The following is a 21065-nucleotide window of genomic DNA, read 5'->3' as shown; positions in this document are numbered from 1 at the left end:
AATCTGTTAGTTCGTCAAAAGCGTGAAAATTTTTTTTTTACAGGGAATCTCTTGCTCTTTCCCTTTCTCTCTTTCTCTCTTTATACAGTCCCGCGCAGACAGGAGATGGTTTTACTTCCTTGTGTCTCGGAAATCACGGAGGAAAGTGCGCGAAATATAGTTATTTTTACAAAATTCATTTCCAAGTGTCTTAATTTTGTCACTCGAGAATCTACACTTCCAATGCGCAATCAGTTTTATTCGAAAAACTACTAGAGTGTTTCGTAAAAAATGTATAGACCCTGTGCCTAATGTCCTACAGTTTCTTTAAGTCTGTCCGTTTCTCGTAGATTGCGTATGCTCGCGTGTATGTGCAAATCATATTTAAGGGAACTCAGAGTGTAACGAATGTAATGGATACGACCTCGTGTATACATGTGACATCTACTGAGAGCGATCCATCGGGAATAATGCGTGCGCGTGCGTTCGATTGATCGAGCGAGTGAGCGAGCAAGTGTACTCACCGTCTAAGAGCTTTTGGGGTCTCGTGCGCGATGAAAGCTTTCTCGTCATGGAAGGCCGGGTCGTAGACGTTCACCGAGTGCTGACATCGCGGTCCTGTCTTGCCTAACGAGCAGTAACAATCGAAGCCGGTTTCCTTATCGACGCACTTGCCTTCTCCGCACGCACCTGAAATTATTAGACTTAGTGTAACACTTTAACAAAGTAGCTTTTCCTTTATCTCGCTCGGCCATTTCAAGTTAGAGAAATTTTAGATATTTTTCTCTCAGTATAAGAATAACTTGAGCTACGGTTGAATTAAATCGAGTGACATTGAATTACAGAGTTAAATTGAATTAAAATGGAATTGAAAATCGATCGCATTTGAAATCTATCGCGATTGTAATGCACACACGCGAATCAAAATCGAGGGGTTAAGATGATTGTCCATACCTGGGTAACAGGATTGCCCGACATTGTCGCAGTGTTTGCCACTGAAACCAGCTCGGCATAGGCACGTGTAACCGTTCTTCGTCGATGTTTCCTGGCATACGCCGCCGTTGTTGCAGGGATTTTCGGCGCAAGTCTCGCAGTTCGTGATTCCCACGCTGTCGGTCTGATTGCCGATCAGATCCACCTGCTTCTCCCCGAGAATCAATCTGCTTATGCAGCCGACGAAACCAGAGTTAATTTCGACATCCTTGTTGATTCTATTGTAACTGGGAATTCCGCCGACGTAAAGGGGCTCCTTCAAGTCCAGACCCTGACGCCTGCCTATCGCAACCACCTTGTACGGACCTTCGCCGTCCACCACCATTGTTCCCTCCTTTCGGTTGCGTTGGATCTTGATGGTATGCCACTCGCTCAGGGTGACGGGTCTGTCCGCGCGAACGACGGCTGCTCCAGAGCCTAGGTTGAATCTGTCGGGGTGTTGTTGTTAATACACGCGGATACAAAGCTTTTAATAGTTACGCGCTCCTGAAATCAAGCGTCTATGACGTCTGGCGCGTCCTATGAGTTTTCTCACTTACTTGAATTGCGGGTATCCGTTAATCAGAGACAAAACGATAAAATCGCCGTTCTCACTGCTGGATTCGTCGTTGTAAAGGAGGATACCCTCGTTACTCTCCGGTTTGAAAGAGATCTCGATGTTAAACTTGAGATAGGAGTCAGGTAGAGGCGGCAAGGCAATGTAGCTCTCGGGCGCTTGGCTGAAGTTAGGCACGACTCCCGTCACCACCAGCACTGTAGGCACTTCGATGTTCATGTGTCCGTTATTCGCGACGCAGATGTATGTTCCAGCATCCTCGGCCTTTACGTTAGTTAGCTTCAATTTGTTCTGCGCAATTAAATGACGTGTATTTTTCCAAGACCTCAGATAGTTGATTATGATATCTAACGGTATTTCCTCGAGACGATAGACGCTCGACGGTACAGAGGCATTTCGCGTACCTCCAAAGTCTGAGTATCTCGCGGCAAAAGTCCACCGAGTTTGTTCCAGTGGAATTGTATCGGTGGATCGAGATCGATGCGACAGTCCATCTCCAGGCTCGACCCGTACGGCGCGAATTTCGTCTCAATCGCTGGTTCATCGTTGTTCCCACCTGAATAAGACGAGGGAATTATACAAGTGAAACCTGTCGATCGTTTTCACGACATACTGCTTATTTTCGCCAATCGTATACTTACGTAAAACACACGTGATTCGCGCAAGCATTAACAAAAAATTAGATATTTGCGTATTAGTGTGTATTTTTGGAAAATTCAAATCTTTTTTCGTAGAGTGTCTGTTTTTTTATAAAAAGACTGAATTTAGAATAACAACTCTATAAACACTCACCATGGACAATTAGGTTCAAATCCTTTTCCAATACACCCTCTGGCGTGTCCACGGTGCACCTGTAGAGTCCACTATCGTCGACGGCTATGTTAGTTAATCTCAGAACGTTGCCGTATATTTGCGCATTTGGCGGCAATCTCGCATGGTTCGGTCTTGACCAGTGATAGCGTGGATTGCGTGTTCCAATGCACGTACAGTGTATATCGACTGTATCGCCGATGTTTATCGGGTCTTGGGATACTTCGACGCTTACTAACGGCGAGGCAGCAGCTAGAATCGAATTAATCGTATCAGTCGCACGCTTATGACTGCTTGTCGAATTAGCAAAGGAAGATGTATCACCCTATTCTGCGCTATGAATCGCGCCGTCATCGCGTGTATGTTAGAGACAAGATATCGTAGCTTTTATCGATTCTCAGAATGAATCGTGAGATCAACTCGTCGTGCTTTTTTTGCATCTCTGTGAGCTCTTTATATTTAAAATATATTCGAGACTTCGAAATCAACGAACGAATATAATGAGGTTGCGGAGACTTTGCATAAGGTCGATCTTTGCTGACAATACTAGCACGTGAAAGAGTTGCAAGAGAATACCATACAGAGAGCTACTCTAGAATTACATTTTAGCGAGAAGTGCTCGGTACACATGCGCGGAGAACAGTGTCGAATTTGCAAAGACATTAACAACGTCTACTACGAAATCTGAAGTAACTATATAGGTGTTCATTTATACACGAATATATATTTTACGCTAACAAGGATGGGATACGTGTTTCATGGACAATATTAGCGTTGTTTATAAAAAGATACCTTTATAGAAGATATCTATATCAGTTAAAAATCTCTAAAATTTAATTAAGATTTAAGATTAAGGATTAAGATTTATATAAGAGAGAAATATTAAAAAAAAATTAAAATATAATATAAAAAAGCAAATACATAAGAGAGAATTCTTAAAATTCTTGATATACAGGGTGTCCCAGAACAACCTTCGAAGCTCTTGTGGAGGTACAGTATGGATTAAGGTAAACATAAAAATCACAAACTGGTGTAAGACTTTTATGTTCATCTCAATCTGTACTCTCTTAAAGTCAGTCAGTGTAAACAATGAATATACACTGATTTGCAGTTATAAGTGTTGCACTAAAAGTGCTCAGTGTTATACTTATAACTGATATCAGTGACTATTCACTGATTCACTTTAAAAGAGTACTATACCTCAAGAGGTACTATACTTCGAAGATTGTTCTGGGACCTATATATATTTTTTTAAAATGATATAGTAAATAAATAAGGATTCTTAAATGAGAGTAAATATACGAATCTTTAAGAAAAAATATTTCTGGTTAAAAACGCGCAACATTTTAGCATTTCGTCTCACTCGTCCACTATTCGAGTTTGCAATTAGCTTTGCTCGTATCCCTTCCTCGATAGGCTCAAACAATTAAGCGAGAATATAAAGGACAGTTTACTACAAGTAGAGACACTACGGGACGTCACACGACACATATATCTCAAAACAAACCGCGTCGTCTCTGAAGAAATTGGCGATATCGCAAGTTGCGGCAGAAGCGTTCGTCAGTACCGTCGTTGCACTGAACATAGCCGTCGCAAAAGTATTCCATCGGAATGCATTGTAGGCTTCTGCATTCATACTCCCAGTGCCTGCACTGCGATCGGTACACTGGCATGCAATCCGCAAGCAAATTAACTACTAAATCATAACGCGAGCCTTGTAAAAGAAACCTAAATTTGTGAAGACTTTCGTGGAGCCACGTTTGCTATGATCTCGTTATTAACAGCCCGAACAACGCAAAGGTCTGAACGACATGCCGTCCGAAGCGCGCCCGGAGGTCCGCGGAAAACGTCTCTCGATCGTCTTCGCGACGTCATCTTCACATTTGCGTTGTGCGGCGATCCGCTGATACGCGATAGTTAGTGATGTGACAAGATAAGTGACGTGTTAGTTTAGTATAACTAAAATATTTTTGATATATGTATAGAAATCGCGATTCCGTTTAGTTGCATGTACTCATCTGTTCAATTGAAGTGCCAATCAATATAATTCCGTGGCAATTTTCTTTTTGTATAAACACGAATTTAACACGGTTTGAATCGGTCCGTATTAATAGGGTGCGATCCATTAGATATTAAATGCTTTGAAGCGCCAATGGACCAATTATAGATTGGTTGATATAATCATTTTCTTCAACTCTTTCGCTACCAACGGGATATATGTCTCGAGACATGTTTTCTTCATCATTAATAATAACCTTATTCAATTGAATAAACAGCTTTTTCGACATTCAGAATATATCAGCTACCGCTCTACTTATTACTCTGTTAGCACAAATATATCCTACCAAAAATATCAGTGTCCCGGTCTTATCGCTTTAGCGCCAATCATAAAATTTTTAATTTTTTTTTTTATTAAAACTACATTATATTAATGTACTTAATGAAGTGAAGGTAAAGAAAAAAATTGTGTTTTTAAAAAACAAAATTGGTAGTGAAAGGGTTAAGCGCTTCAAAGCGTTTGCAGAGTCTAATGCATCACGTCTATTTTATTATTTGAAACTACTCGGATATGAATTTAGAATTAGATTTGAGTTTTTTACTCGAATCACACAATATATGCGACATTACATTTACAATCACGATTCAGCCGGAAAGATTGAAATCTAATTCTAAATTTAAATCTGAATATCTTACTTGTGGCAAGTTTCAAGTAACGATTGTTAATATGGTTCCCAAAGTGGAAAATCGAAGTTGAGAGACATATTCGGGTTGTCGCGTCTATAGTTTAAACTGATGAAATCGCGGGGGAATGGCAAACAAAATATTTCGTAAAGAAGCAGTTCGCGGCTCAACTCCCTCGGGAGTTCCCTCACGATTCCAAGTGGTGACAGTGTCTCTCACTGGTGGACTGCGAAACTATCCCGAAAAAGTCAAGCGCGAAATTAAGACTTCGTAACAGGCGTAAGACATCGTTCAGCGTGAAAATACGTGTCGCAGTCATCAGTAGATGCATTATGATAAGCGAGATCTAATGATGATGATGCTGAGAAATGACGAGGAGCTGGATAACGTAGCGCAACTTACGCGAAACGTTGAAATTAATATAATCGCTCGATACACCGCGGCTGGTTTGCGCTTGGCAGATGTATCGGCCGCTGTCTTCGGGTTTCACCTGCATCAGCTCCAGGTAGTCTTCCCCGATTCGCGCGGTGATCGGCAACGCTTGTCCCTCGCGGCTCCAGTGAATTGTCGCGCGTTCGCGCACGTCGCAGCGTAAGCGTACGGAACTGCCGGCGTACGTCGTCACGTCCCTGTGTTCCGCGTGAATTCTCGTGTCGTTGTAAGAATGCTCTGTAAATTACGTTGCCACACTTTATAATTTGCTCTTCTCCACGCAGCTTTCGAGTGTTCAATGAATGTTAATCTTTCTCTTTCCGTATACGCGTTTATAGCACGAGTTATACGTGTAGATATAAATTATTTTATTATTTAATAAAATAATTTTCGTTCCCCTGTATAGTATATTGTAAGTACATGTGCATCTCAGACTCGCAACTGATTCTTATCGTCTTCTATATTGACAAATAAGATTTTATTTGTCTCGGCCCATTGTTCTCCATTTTTCAAGAAGTTACTTCTCTCATCAATTGTCTCACGACAGTCTAAAGTATCCCGTTCTCGCTTAACTCTGTAGTGCTCCGCGTTAACATTCTGACGTTGTATAAAGTCAAGTGGCCCAACTGGTTTCATCTACTAACCGTTGACTGAAACTTCAGCCACCGCTTCCGCCGTTCCCGCTCCGTTCGTCGCTTTGCATACGTATTTGCCGGCATCGGAGTAGGCGATACCGTGGAATTGCAGGATACCATTGTGGTGCGTTACCGAGTATGGTAACGGTCGTCCTATGGCCTCCCACTCGATATGTAGAGGCTCATCTCCCGTGGCGGTGCAAACGATGGATGGGTTCTCGCCGGGACCTACTGTCTGATGCGTAGGGTTCAGGTCGATCCTCGGTGGGGCTGGAAGAAGTTCAAATTGAACGGTATAGAAGTGGTCATTCTTATCGTAGAATAGGAAACGGAACGTTGAAAACAAACAACCTCTACTTTCGCTTTATTCATTGAGAGAAAAAAAACTGCCTTCAAGTCTATTCAACATTCTTTTATACACATATCTCTCAGCTATTTCTCCTAGCTATTCCTCATTGAACAAAAAGCATTAGATCGATATGTTGAAGTGTTAATTTCCTGGAACGTTTCTTAATAAATTTTTACAAAGTTCAAGATACTACTAGATATAACGTGATCTTTATGGATGTTGTAACAAGAGTATTTTACAAGTAAACCTATTCAAAAGATACACACCGATTTCCTTCTAATTTGGCACAAATGTAGAAGTACAAAAAATATTTAGGTTATATTTTTTATTTTGGCTCACTTTGAGTTTCACAGTTTATAGCTTTTTAATGTTCTCACTCCTATCATCAACAAGTACAACAAAAATGCATAAGAAATAAAATTGAATACAGAATATAGTTAAATAATTTTAACAAAATCGGCATAGCTGAGACACGAACCATTCTAAATTTCTTTAGCCGAGATTCCAACCGAAATATTTCAAATCTGTGCTAAATTAGTCAAAAATGGTTCGAATTTCGGCCAAATCGTGAAATTATTTTTATAAATAATTTTTTTTTCAACTTTTTACATACTTTGTTTAAATATTTTATTATTTATACAAATAATTTTACATATTTGACTTTATATTCATAATCAGTAAACCAAAAACGCCTATGTCTTGTATTCAATTTTATTTATTATGCATTTTTGTTGTACTTGTTGATGATAGGAGTGAGAACATTAAAAAGCTATAAACTGCTCGTGAAACTCAAAGTGAGCCAAAATGAAAAAAATATGACCTAAATATTTTTGTGCCAAATTAGAAGGAAATTGGAGTGTAACTTTTGGGTAAATTTATTTGTTAGACATATTGACGTTTCGAAGTTATTCGTAATGATGTTGATCAACGTTAAAAGCTAAATATTAGAAAATATTATCTGCTATTGAGTGTTGTCGCAATAATATTCTATCAGTGATCTCTTGTTCACTGGGTCGTTACTTACATATAATTTCGAGATGAGACTTCGCTCTGAAGAGCACGGTGCCGGCAGGATCCAAGCCCAGACAGATATATTCTCCAGCCGCGGTTCTGTCGACGGTCGGGATGCTCAATACTCCGTTGTGTACGGTGCTACCCTGCGGTAAGGAGCGATGATCGCTTCTCTTCCAGTCTAAATAGATGTGGTCTCCGTCGGGTCCGAACACCTGGCAACGCATCTCTACCTTGCCGCCGTTCGGGATCTTCAGGTAGTCCTCGGGAATTAACACTCCTTGATTCGAGCCTCTCTGTAGATCACGTTTCGATAAGGGAATGTTGTTAGAAGGTGAACGGTAGGTGAAGGTAGGTAGGTGAACAAAATTTAGGAATACGTACGTCAATGGGATGATGTGGTTGTGAGTCGTCGGGAGGGCACGGAATGTCGCCTCTGTCGCCGGTACAAGGTTCATCCACGTCGTTGTCGTCCTCGATGCGAATTTGAATTCGTTCTTCAGCTATTCCCACCGCATTCGTGGCCTGGCATGTGTAGGAGCCTTCGTCGTTGGGTGAAACGGAGAATATCTCGTACACGGCGCTCAACGGGGTGGCCGCTTTTCTGCTGTACGTGTCGCTGTAAATTACATAATGATGTCGTTCAGTCTTGTATCATTGTGTAGCTCAACAACATGTTGTTCGTAGCAATATCTCTGTGGTGGATTTAGAGTATCGCGCTGATCACATCATCTGATAATAAGATCAACTCACTAGACGGTCATTCCGTTCACGTGTTTGCTCCAAGCTACGTTGGGCTGCGGGTGTCCACTCGCGCTGCACACCAGGCGGATCTGTCCTCCGCGTTTCACCTGCAAGATGCCGTGTTTCGGGGTGATGGTGATCACAGGCATGGACTGCACCTCGATGTGCGCGATGATCGACGTCGAGCCGACCTCGTTGGACGCGGAGCAAATGTAGGCGCCGCCGTCGTTCGCTGTGATGTTCGATAGTCTGAGAAGGCCGCCGGGGAGTTGTTCGATGTTAGAGGCGAACGATCGATAGTCTTGGCGAGACCAATGTAACTCGGGTACGGGGAAGCCGGCCTTTGCGCGGCACTGAAGATCGGCGGAACCGCCGAGGATGACGGTTTGAACGTCTTGAGGATACAGCTCCAGGATCGGAGCTTCACGAGCTGCAACATTGACATTTAGCTGTGCAGTGATATCAGCATCAGGCGGCGTATCTCATATTTTTATCGAAGTCTGCGCGAGATGTCGACCCGGCAGAAAAAAATTATACACTGAGGGAAAATATTTAAAAATTTATTTGTGGAGTACAAACTTTATTTCCGTGAAATAAAGTCTTATCCTGTGAATAAACTTTATATCCCACAAAGATTTCCAAGTGGTTTTTTCCAGCGTATATGAATTTTATCTCTATGGCCATATATAATTATATATGATTAAATATTTGTGAGGCCATATATAGAAACAACATTCATAGGGTATAATTATATAATTTGTAAATAATTTATTATATAATAATTAATATATAATATTATATAATAATTATATATAATTATTATATAATAATTATATATAATATTATATAATAATTAATATATTATAATAATTATATATAATAATTTTCTTCTTCTGTGGGAAGCTATTGTAAACTTACGTGCAACTTCGATGATAGCACTGGCCTCGTAACTGCCCGTGGGGCTGCTCACTCGGCAGATGTATACTCCCCGATCAGAGACCTGAGCGTTGACAATCCTCAGCGTGTCGTCTACTTGTTGTACGCGCGAGCTCATCGTTTCCGTGTACTTGCTCCATTTCACATATATTCCTGGCTCTCCGCTCGTGATGCATCGCACTTCGGCTACTGTGCCTTGAGACACCACTTGTCGTTCGGGCTTCACTTTGATCGTCGGTGGTTCCCTGCGAGGCACTATCACGATCTTGGCGGTGGTGCTCGTTTCCGTTCCGCGAACATCTGTCGACGTGCACACGTATATGCCGGAATCGCTGGGGCTGGGGTTGGTGATGGTCAAGACTCCGTCGCGTTGACTGGCGGAGTTGGGTAACGGGAGTCCGCTGGATCTCGTCCAGGTGACGTTCGCACGCTGAGACGGTGTGCAGATCAGTCTCACGGCGTCTCCGCTGGTCCCGGACCATTCGGATGGAGTTACAGTCGGCGGTATAATTTGAGGCGGTGGCTTATCTGGGTTGTCTGTAACATAGATCGAAATTTTCGATGAGAATGTAGGAGTCGTAATTGTAGCCATTCTTTGAAGTAGGATTTCTTTTCTTGTTTGTATACGTGTAAGTAAGGAACTTTTGTTCTTCATTAATTGGATGGACGTCGGACGAAAACTCGGTGATGAGAAACGGTATCTCTATTATCGGCTGAGCAGATTTGGCTGAATCAAAATTCAATTGAGATAACTAAGAGACAATTGATTGAAAACTCCAGGGGGGATTTTTCTGTTCTCACAACCGAGTTTTTTTCTCGGCAGCAGAAAATTTAGTTACATTAACGAATCTAATGTGTGCTAAATAGCGATTATCAGGTGTGATTTTTGTGCGCAACGATTTGATATTTCATAGGTATCGCGCGAACGCCTCGATCGTACCTTCAACGTACAAAACGGTCGTCTTCTCATCTATACCAACGTTGTTCCTGGCGATACATTTGTATTCGGCTGCGTCACTCTTCGACGCGGCCGGTAGATTCCAAATGCCGTTGTAGAAGGTCGCCTCTGGACTCATGGCGCCGTGGACTCGCACCCAGTCTAATTGCGGCGGTGGATTACCGGTGGCCTCGCAACGGAATTCCACCGGTTTGCCCTCTCTCACTTGCTGATAGGTTGGACTTATCACAGCTCTGGGTTCCACCGGATTGGCCCCTTAAATAACGCGATGAAGTTATGATCTGTTTCACAAGCGATTCGCCGCGGTTATGATTTGTACCTGGTATTTCCAGCAAGTGCTTCGGGAATGCTGCGTTAACAGTGCGTAATGAATTAACAAAGACACGCAATACAAATTTATCGGCTCATTCTTTGACTTGTTTGCCCGAAACTTATTTTAAAGAAGAACGCGCGATGAAACGGCAACTTTTTTTAATTGTGTTACATTTTTCATTTGGCACGTAGAGCGAGACGGTAATTGATCATGAATGTATCGTACCTCCGACAGTCAGGGTGACTTTCTTGATCGCGATGTTTATTCCATCGCTCACTTGGCAGACATATATACCGCTGTCAGACACCTTCACGTCCCTAATGACCAATAGTCCATTCGCGTCGTCCACGCTCCTTCCGGGCGGTAATTGGCCACCTTCTTTCTCCCATCTGATGCGTACCGAATCCTATTTACAATGACAAAGAAGAGAAGTTGATAATTACATCTATTATGACTGTATTATACAGCATGATATGAATTTGAAAAGCTTACGCTATCTTGCGATCTGCCCGTGCAATGATATCTGACGGTATTTCCTGTGTGGACGATCTGGAATTCTGGTTCTTGCACATAAACCATGATCCTTGCCGGAGGTATTGGGCCTGGTGTGGTAGTCGTTGTTTCTCCAACTACGAAGAAAACGCGCGAACATTGGCAAGGTTGTTCTTAAAGCGTGCAGAATATGTTCGTGCACTCATAAGTGCAGCAGACTATATTACATTAGAACGAGATGAGAAATAATTCACGAAGACGACATGGATTTTGTTGGACCCTACGATTCTAAGAGCATATCGTGGACAGTATTCTCCTCGGACACGGGAACACCATCACCAGCACATTGGACGAGACATCGTTACAATGACGGTTATACCGAAGATAATCTGTGGATTAATCACTATGGAACACATATCCCGGTGTAAATCGATATTCGCAGGAGTACCATATACCAGGGGAAAGATAAGCTTCTCCGTCGGCAAGTATCTGATTCTGAGAGAAGTTACGAGACTACAGGGAACTAGACGACGACAATCGTGACTCAAGGAAGGCGAAGTTCCGTCACCAGACTTGTTCTACGATAACCTAGTAACAACAAGATGATCACAGAGTTCTCCCTGAATCACCGATGGACGGACAGACAAAAAAGACGTATGGCGGTCCGTCAAACCTGGCGTAATCGATGTCACGATCTTGATCAGTTCTTTGCCACGGTAGTTCACGATGTGGCATTCCACGTTGCAAGCGGTGCTGTTCACGTGGACGGACCAGGTGCGAAAAGCTCCCTTTGTCGTCTTGATTATGGGACCGGGTTTGTCGCCCCACGTAGTTACGGGCAATCCGTCAAGCGACGACAATTTAAAATAGATGTAAAAGGTGTCTGGATAGTCATAGTTGCACTTAAATTGGATCGTGGAGTACGTCCTGACTGCGCCGTTCATGGGCATTAAGCTTACCATCAGCTCACCTGACCAATGTGTCATTGCTGATTACTATTTTTAGACGGAGTACAAACCTTTACTATGATGTAAAGGTAATTGTGCTGAAAGAATCTCACTCACGCTCACGAGAATTTGCGATATATATTGTAAAAGGTAATTCACGTAACTCGATCGTCTGAATTGTCATTTCTACTAGCGGAGCGATTCAAATCTTTCGTCTTGTCTGGTCCCATCCGGAAGAATCGATTTGGATGGCATACTTTTCTTACGCTCATCTACGCCATTTTCCTTCTCCATTTTTCCTTTTTCAAGATTTCGAAAATTCCCCTCAGATTTTTTCAAGCAGAAATAATCAGAGCAATCGAGTTTCGCGAATTGCTTTGTACATGGCACTTCAAACGTGACGTGAGTTACATCTTACCGATATCTTGGCAGTACAGTCCCGTGTAACCCGGGAGGCAGTGGCATTTGACCTGACCGGATCTGCTGATCTCGCAGCTCTCCTCGTTCTTGTTGCACGGGCAAAGATTGCACGAGCCCAGGTAACTGACGGACCGATCGCTGGTATCTCTGTAGTAACCGCGTGCGCAGGTCTCGCAAGAGCTTCCTATGTAGCCAAGCGGGCAACGGCAGGCTTCTACTTGCGTCGCTCGTCGGTTCCCGGTGAGGGTCTCCACGGCTGTGTCCATACTGATGTCACTGATGTATGTCGCGGTCATCCGGTCGCTGTGGGATGCGCGGACCAGAATAGCTTCCAAATTGGAGAGCACAATCATAAGATCTGTTCTAGAAGCGCTACGCGGTCCTTCGGTCGTCAAGCGTCTCCATTCGTTCTCTTTCAGCGGGACAGTGTAGGTCTACGAAAGATTTGAACAGACATGTATTAGCCATTATGTATCTCGACTTACATATCGAACTTTTGAAGAATCCGCGAGATCACAAAAACGTCAGACTTGCAAGTACTCAGTAGTTATTTTTTTACCATGGGGATGTCGGGTTGAATTTCCGTTGGATTCGTCCAGAACAACGTAATGCCATTGCCGATTAACAGAATGTCTTGGTCTTTGTAACTCTTGGCTTCAGGATACGCGGTGATATGTTGCGTCAGTGTGAGGTTTCCGCCGTAACTCTTCACTTTGTTGCCCGTGAAAACGCTCGGTAGCGACCAGAACAGTCTGCGGCTTCTGCTGTCCGGATAACGATAGCCGATCTCGTTCATTGCCACGTTCAGCTCGAAGCCGTCCGCGACCACGTCGCGTCGAGTTCTGCGGAAGAAGAAAATCCGCATATTGATTAGAGATTTAGTTTTCAATTTTACCTATTGTGTCGCGCGAATTTAACTTAACGAAACAGAAGATAAACCAGCATACACATCCTAACGCATACATACGATTCTTGTATTATTTAATTAAAAAATTGCTGAAAAAAGGCGAGGACAGGAATAAAAACGAATAAACTTGATATCTGATCTATGAGAGCCAATTGCTGTTAAACGAGCGTTGCAGTTTATTAAAAAAATCCTAAAGTAAAATTTTAGCAAATGTTGCAGACTCTCTTCAATTAAATTCGCTGTTAACAAAAAGATTTATACAAGTTTCCTTAATATCTAACTCAATTGAAGAAGATTTGCTCGAAACGTTAATATTTAACAATGTTAAACGTTTAACATTCTACCTTAGAGATATCTGTATTAATGTTAACGTTCGTTTAGCGGTTGGTTCTCATAAGTTAAGAATCGAGTTTATTTCTTATCCTTTTTGGAGCCAGATTCCTTTTGTTTTATAATAAAAATGACCAGAGAACGCTATTTGCAAGAATGCGAGTACACTTACGAGTCTGTGAGAGTGAAGCCGTGATGGGAGTCGTACACCCACATCGGTATTTGCTGTATATACAGCGTGCTCTCGTGACATTGATCAGTTACTCCGCTGCAGTAACACTCGATGCATCCATCAATGTTCTCAGCACGTAATCCGTATGTCGACGGGCGGCACCGATTGCATTCCGGGCCCTCGACGTTCCTTTTGCACTCGCATCGGCCGTCGACGCACGCCGTGCTGCGCGAACCGTCCGCATTGCATCTGCATCTCGGTCCGGGTGTCTCACTCGTGCAATCGTTCGGGGTGCCTCGAATGGCGTCTCCTTCGTATCCGGGCTCGCATACCTCGCAAGAGTCGCCAGTAGTATGGTGCGCGCAGTTCTATCAACGTAAAATATTCCGCTTACACTTAAATCAAGTTTAACTTTATATTTAACAACGTGCTGTCGAAGGAATTGAGTTACATTTGAAAAGAAACCGACTTTTCGATTTGAACTTCTTAATGATATTCCTTTCTCGACTCTAAAAGTTCTTTAAATAATTCCAAGCATAGAATCAATGCTGCTTTTATCGTAACTCATATGCATTTTTGCATGTTACAATAAACACATCGTTGCGTTGATAATACTTTAACATCGCGAGAATTTGTTAAGGATGTTCAGGTCGAAAAAGGCCGAGCACGGTTGGGAGATTGAAATATCTTCGAAATTAATAATTTGGCCGTGTCGGAATTATCAGTCAAGCTCGTTTCCGTCACTTACCTCGCAAATACCGGTCTCAGGATCGCATTGATTTGAATGACCGTTGCAGTTGCACGGCTCGCAGATGCCTAAGTAGAGACCTTCGATGGCCCGCGTGTAACCAACATCGCAATCTTCGCATGAAAGTCCTCTATAGCCGGCGGGACAAGTGCACTCTTCCACTTCGACTGCCCGCTCCTTGCCTGTGTTATACTTTTCGGCAGTGTCCAAAGACACGAAGGAAAGCCTGGAGAAATAAATTGTACCTTGAAAAACCTGAGGAAGTACTTTTGCATCTTCTCAATTTTTGATTTTTCGTAGATAGATTTATAGTCCCGGAACAAGATCATGTATGAATTTTGTTTCTATATGGTCATATAGCCTGACTATATATGTCCACAGCGAATAAATTATTATCATGCGAATACAATAGAAGTAAATACTTATGCTTCTGGTAGCACTTAATGGTTTAATCGAATGAAATTGTTTCTTGCCTCTTTTTACTTAAAATTATTTTTTCTGTGCGGAAACATACATGTGATTATATATGTGACCGTATAGGGATAAAATTCATATATAATTCATATGTAAAATCGTATATAATTTTATATAATTACATATAAGAATTTTTTCCCGGAGTAGACACTCGGGCCAATAGATTGACAATTTCTTCGAATGTTCTCGACATTCGCTTTTTCTCACACACTTCTCAGATTGTTATATGTTTTTGAGAAGCTTTGAGGAACGAACACACACACATGCGCATATCGCGTCTATCAATTTCGCTTATTGAATACAATAGCTAAGAATACTGCAAATTTAACGTGTAATGCAATCGGTACAATGTAGTACGAACTTACGCGGCTTCGTCAGTGTGTGTCGTGTAAGTGGCTTTGATTCTGATGGCTCGTACGTCCGCCAAGGCCATTAGAAGATGCTCCCTGTCCGCTTGGGTCCCGTCATTGCGTTGCCAATATTGCTCGAGCAACGGCACAGTGAACGATTGCTGAGAGTTTGGCTCGGGAGACTCGCGGGAGTAGTAGAGCAAGTTGATGTCGTTAGCCTGTGTGCATTAAGTCACTTTAGTATATCTTCGTCGCCAAGCAAAAGGATCATGACTCGCGAATTTGCACTCACGCTGATGAGTTCAACGTCCGCGGCGTTGTTCCTTGAACTCTGACCGCCCGGGGAAGGAACGTATCGGACGGTGTACTTGAGATTGCCGCCGTAAGATGTTATTTGATCGCCCAAGAAAATGCTGGGCAACTGCCAGTAGTAGACGTCGTTATTTCCACGATTGGGGAAACCGTTGTAAATGATTTCCCGGCTGATAGTGTCCAAATGAATACCATCGATGATCGGCGGTGCGTCTGTGCTCTTCGACTCGATCAGGGAGAAGTCTCGGATCGAATTGGTGAACGACACACGAATCTGCAACATGTCAGTGATTGATCATAGTTCTATTTTTATAATTGTGCGAAGGATGTTCAACTTTGGGAGAACATCTTTGGAGTTTTGGAAATCATGCAATGCGCGATTTCAAGATTCGCGCAAAAACGCGCAGAATAAGGCGAATATTGATCGCCCGATTGTGATACTGTAAATTTCTAAACGAAATAAACTTAGAAGAGCTTTTTCAAGATATACGATAAAAATTAACAAGGGAAGTAAGAGTCAACACTGCGACTTAGCACACAGCGATCAGTTACAAAGAAGCTTGAGTTTTTTTACATTTAATATCAAATGTCGCGAAATTTAAATTTTTGGATAGTAAATTATTTCTAATGTATGATACATATTGCAGATATCATACGTTACTATACTTTATTATACCTTACTATAATCTTTGTTTTAAATTTAATCTTTGCAATGAGAAATGTAAAATCGCGCTGCGTATCATCTTTGGTATCGAGAAAGCCTCTTTAGTACACTGAGGGAAAAATTACCTTAAAACCAACAAATATTTCTTTGATGGGTGCCATTAACATATTTATTTAAATCTAAATTCTCTTTATTTAAACCAAATATTATTTGCTTAAATCAGGTAAATAATATTTAATTTAAATAAAGAGAATTTAGATTTAAGTAAATATGTTAACGGCACCCATAAAATAAATATTTGTTGATTTTAAGATAATTTTCCCCTCAGTGTAGAATCGTGTCAAGGCTAGAGTCACGCGGAAAATGATAAATGAAAAGTAATGTCTCTGGCTCACCTCGTTCCTATACCAGTTAGACGAGATGCATCGGTTGGTGATGCCCATGCAGAAGCAAGCTATACATCCAAATTGATTTGTCGAGGCCAGATTAAAGGTATTCGCCTTACATTGGTTGCAAGTCAGACCCGTTGCGTATTCCTGAAATGAGAAACGTCAGAAAATAGACGGCGCTTCTCGACATCGCGGCATCGCATCGCTTATTTATCGTCGTGTGTCGATTAAAATATTTGGAAAAATTGTGTACTTACATTTTTAATGTCAAAAGAATCCACGAAAAATGGATGCGTGAACAACAGTAAAAACGTTATGCGGTCTGCTCGAGAAGTCGCGCGATTTCTCTCGTCCGGATTTCCACAGCGTAAATCTAACGTTTACGCAAAAAGATCTTTCTCTTTCAGAAGAGATCTCGATCGAGAAAAAGTGCGCGATTTCTAAGCAGGCTTGCGAGTAATTATTTTTTAAATCAATTATCCTGATTTATAGTATAATTGACGCTTTTATAAATCAATTATCCTGATTTATATAATTGACGCTTAATACAAACTAATTTATTTCGAGACAACGTTTAATTGACAACGGATCTTAACATATTCAATCGAAGGCTGTTCAATTGGCGATTAGATTTCAATGAATTGAATTAAAGACCGTTTAATTGACGATATGAGCGAAGGGAATCAAAGATCGTTCAATTAACAATTGAACTCAGTAAATTTAATTAAAGGCCGTTTAATTGACATATGAGCTTAGCAAGTTTAATTACAGTTTAATCGGTGATTAATATGAAAAAATTCAGTTAATTCAATCAAAGAGCATTCGATTATTCAAAGTTACAATTGGTTTTGTGAGTAATATTTATTCTCTGAGCAGCGTGGCATTGTGGGAAATACTGATGATTGAGAAACGTTGAGAATCGGAACTCTGATTATATCAATCGTCACCGAACAATCTTGCTAAGTTTAATTGTTGATTGGACGATCCTTGATTCCCTTTGCTCATATCGATTATCAATTGAACTCGTTGAAATCAATCGTTAATTAAGCATTCGTCGATTGATTTTGCTCGAGTCAGTCGTTAATTAGTTGAGTTGAAATATATTTGTTCAAATCGATTATTAAATTGAGAAAAATTTAATTGATATTTTCACAATTTTGGCATTTCTAAGGTACCTCGTAACAGAATTGCGTGCACGAAGGCAACGTAGTAATCGTCAGTATAGTACCTTGCAATGGCACCTTCCAGTGTGCAGATCAGCGTTAGGGCTGAGGCTGCCGTTAGGATCGCATTGTTGGGCCGCGACACACATGTCACCGGGAATAAGGGGATTCCCTTGGTAACCGGAGGCACACTGCTCGCACCTGCGTCCGACGTAGCCAGCGGGACAGTCGCACGTAGGTTGCCCGTCAGATCCGAGGTGGCACGTACGGGCGAACCTGTTTTTCGCGATTGAAGTTCATTAACGCGTGAATGTGTCTGAACCACTCGAAACACTGCAATTAGCACGACGCAACTCAGAGAGCACAAATGTTCAAAAGATGTCTCAGAGATGTCGGAAAGATATCTCACTTGTTTTGCACATCTCTTGGATGTCTCTGAGACATCGTAGATTTTACAGACATTTGTGCTGTCTGAGAAGTTTAGCTCGCTCTTACTGGTTCGACGGGTTGGTGAGCGGACAAGGACAGATCTGGCAAGGGATGTTTCTCGAGGGATCGCCATAGTATCCCGGAGGACACGGTGGCTCGTCTCTGTAGCACTGGCCGAGCCATGGTCCATTTTCGCGCCTCAGGTATCCAGGTGCGCACTGCTCGCACGAGAGACCAGTGTAGCCTTGAAGACGATCGCGAGTCAAGTAATGAGCGAAATGTATGATATTCTGCTTACGCGGTAGCAAACTAACGAACAAGTGCACTCCGCGATCGTTAGTACCACAATCGTACGTACCACTGGGACATTGACATTCTTCCACGTAGGACGCCGATCCCAGGCCGGTGTTTCGCACATCGGCGGTGTCCATGATGATGTTGGTGAGACGCACGTCTATCTGCGGCGAGTCGTCGTATTTCACCCTGAAACACATCGAACGCTGCTGAAGTGACGTCCCATACGTGGCGAACGCGACGAATTCGACTGGACTCGCGACGCTTACTTGAGGAGGATGTTATCCACGTTCGCCAATGTCATCATGATCTCCTCCCTGGAGGCTAAGGACTCGGTTCTTCCTTCCTGCTTGTACCACTCGCCGTAGAAGAACCTGACGGACTCCTCGGTCTCGAAATTCGGTGTCGACTCTCTGCTCTTGTGCATCAGGATGTAATTGTTGCCGCTCACGATGACGTTGGGCGCGCTGTTCGGTGTGCCGTTGCCGCTGTGGCGAATGGAGTACTTGAGGTAGCCGCCGTAGGACTTGAGTTGACTGCCATGATAGCTCTCCGGCAGCGCGAAATAGGGGACGTTGTAGGCGTTCAGGTCGTTGCTGAAGGCTTCCAGGAGCTGCACGCCGTCTCGGCCGAGCGGTCGAATTTGAGATATTTGGTTGCTGATGTCACCGTGGATTCTGATCGTCGGCGTGGTCTCGACCGACACGATCTTGTAACGATCGAACGGCGGCGGGATGTGATAAGTGAAGAGATCGGCACTGCGACACTCGGTAGCGACGCCGAAGCAGAAGCAGGAGATGCACTCCTCGGGGCTCTTTGCCTCGGAATTGAACTTGCCTTTCGGGCAGATATTGCCGGGCTCCTTCACGACGACGATGGCATCCGGTACAGCGAACACGAAGCCGGCGACGTTCAAGGCTTCGCACGAGTACGCACCTTGGTTCTCGGGTCGTATGTCTGGACACGTCAATGTACCTGTTCCGTTGACGGACGTGGTCGTGCATTTCGATGGAATGTGTCCCCAGTTGAGTCGCCAGTTGATCTCGGGGGTCGGAACGCCGATCGCCGTGCAGGTGAGGATCAGCATGTCGCCCGGCTCAAGAACGACCATCGGCGGTGGTGGTTTCACGATGTAAACGGGAGCTATACAAAAAAAAGCAATCATGAAGATTGCCAACGATGATTCAAACTTCTAAAACTTCATGCATTCAAGCTTGTCTTTTAAAGAATTAACCTCCTCAGGGAATTTATCAAGATTAAAAGGAAATAATTAAATTTTAAAGTAATACAAGTCATTTGACATCTGTTAATCAGCTGATGAGCTTTTTCTTTTCTTTTTCTTCTTTTATTTTGCGGAATTTTTTGATGAATATTTTATTTGAATGAATATTTTATTCACAATAAATATGCATTATTAAACACCATCTCTTTTTTCTGAGTAGTTTGTATACGTGAATTAAAAGAGTTTCTTTGGAATTTTTTACAATTTTTTAAGATTCTTTTCACCGGAATTTTTTAAAGAAGTCTTTAAATATTGCATCGCTCTATATAACAGCGTTGACTGTTATTCGTCTTCAATTTTTTCTTCACTTTGATTGTGTCTATCTTGAGAGTCTTTTTATTCAATAAGTATTCGTTGTACATTTTGTCGGCGATGTTCGAATTGAAGAAGAGAAATTGAACGTATCTAAATGCACACATATGTGCCGGCTTCCCTGAGGAGATTAAAGAAAGCAGGCGTGCATTAATAAAATCATCGTCTTCGTCGAGTTCGCTCGAAAGTTGAATGACTCTCGGACACGAGCAGTTCGCTCGAAGTTAGTCCGCGTCGTGAACTTTATCCGATATGGCAACCGGACGACGCGGTGCGCGATGAAATATCGATGCGTGGTCGAGATAGGAAGACGGAGATACTGACAGCAACCGAGCTCGTCGCTGCCGTCCAAGCAGTCCCGCTCCATATCGCAGTGGTAGCTCTTCGGGATGCACTGCTTGTTGCTGCTGCAGGCGAACTCGTTGTAACGGCAGGCGGATCCCGGAGGAGACGGCGCGCAGTTCTCCTCGTCGCTGCCGTCGGCGCAGTCCTTGTCGCCGTCGCAGTGCCACAACTTGCTGACGCACTGCTTATTATTGCAACGGAACTCGTTGGGCTCGCATCCGTGCGGACCTATCGAGGAAACGATCGCGCGACGTTCGCGTGAGATTCGAACGATCAAATATGAATGGCGACGAGAGAGGAGAGGTAGGCGAGTTCGGATGGGGAACGAGAGTACTTACTGCATCGCATCTCGTCGGATCCGTCGGTGCAGTCGAATTTACCGTCGCACACGTACGACTTGGGGATGCAGTCGCCGTTGCTGCAGGTGGCTTCGTCATATTGGCACACTTGCGGAGGTCTGGTCGCCGGTTGCTCAACTGGAGGAGTAATCCGTTTAATTACGCGATAAATCTTCGGCCCGCTGAAGCGGTCTCTTCGACAATTAATGACCGTCACACAAATTTCTCGACCTCTAATAAACATAGAGGAGAGAGAGGGAGGGGGAGAGAGAGAGAGAGAGAGAGAGAGAGAGAGAGAG

The 21065-nt window shown here is 43.0% G+C and overlaps 1 protein-coding gene across 34 annotated transcripts in view; it reads right to left on the bottom strand.

The window, feature by feature from the left end:
* The window catches only part of LOC116840670 (basement membrane-specific heparan sulfate proteoglycan core protein-like), a 240321-nt gene that overhangs the window by 8735 nt on the left and 210521 nt on the right, over nt 1-21065 (bottom strand). For 29 of the 34 annotated variants that reach the window (XM_032807672.1, XM_032807673.1, XM_032807674.1 and 26 more), the window contains 29 exons: nt 20767-20904; nt 20408-20656; nt 18759-19632; nt 18554-18678; nt 18262-18439; nt 17832-18042; nt 16610-16750; nt 15531-15824; nt 15254-15456; nt 14415-14640; nt 13667-14034; nt 12817-13099; nt 12256-12691; nt 11564-11860; nt 10891-11027; nt 10624-10804; nt 10068-10340; nt 9110-9664; nt 8201-8621; nt 7832-8066; nt 7461-7743; nt 6097-6357; nt 5423-5689; nt 3846-4034; nt 2321-2590; nt 1933-2084; nt 1512-1819; nt 934-1400; nt 504-669 (listed from right to left, as the gene is read on the bottom strand). In XM_032807672.1, the coding sequence (XP_032663563.1) occupies nt 504-669; nt 934-1400; nt 1512-1819; nt 1933-2084; nt 2321-2590; nt 3846-4034; nt 5423-5689; nt 6097-6357; nt 7461-7743; nt 7832-8066; nt 8201-8621; nt 9110-9664; nt 10068-10340; nt 10624-10804; nt 10891-11027; nt 11564-11860; nt 12256-12691; nt 12817-13099; nt 13667-14034; nt 14415-14640; nt 15254-15456; nt 15531-15824; nt 16610-16750; nt 17832-18042; nt 18262-18439; nt 18554-18678; nt 18759-19632; nt 20408-20656; nt 20767-20904 (8188 nt within the window). The remainder of the gene's footprint in view (nt 1-503; nt 670-933; nt 1401-1511; nt 1820-1932; nt 2085-2320; nt 2591-3845; nt 4035-5422; nt 5690-6096; nt 6358-7460; nt 7744-7831; nt 8067-8200; nt 8622-9109; nt 9665-10067; nt 10341-10623; nt 10805-10890; nt 11028-11563; nt 11861-12255; nt 12692-12816; nt 13100-13666; nt 14035-14414; nt 14641-15253; nt 15457-15530; nt 15825-16609; nt 16751-17831; nt 18043-18261; nt 18440-18553; nt 18679-18758; nt 19633-20407; nt 20657-20766; nt 20905-21065) is intronic. The other 5 variants (XM_032807677.1, XM_032807708.1, XM_032807675.1 and 2 more) reach the window with 4 other exon arrangements.

The sequence above is a fragment of the Odontomachus brunneus genome, unplaced genomic scaffold (genome assembly GCF_010583005.1).
Source record: "Odontomachus brunneus isolate Ranch 3 - 2012 unplaced genomic scaffold, Obru_v1 Obru_scaffold_011, whole genome shotgun sequence".
NCBI lineage: Eukaryota > Metazoa > Arthropoda > Insecta > Hymenoptera > Formicidae > Odontomachus > Odontomachus brunneus.
The sequence above is the reverse complement of the archived record's forward strand: the minus strand, read 5'-3'. Positions and strand labels throughout refer to the sequence as shown.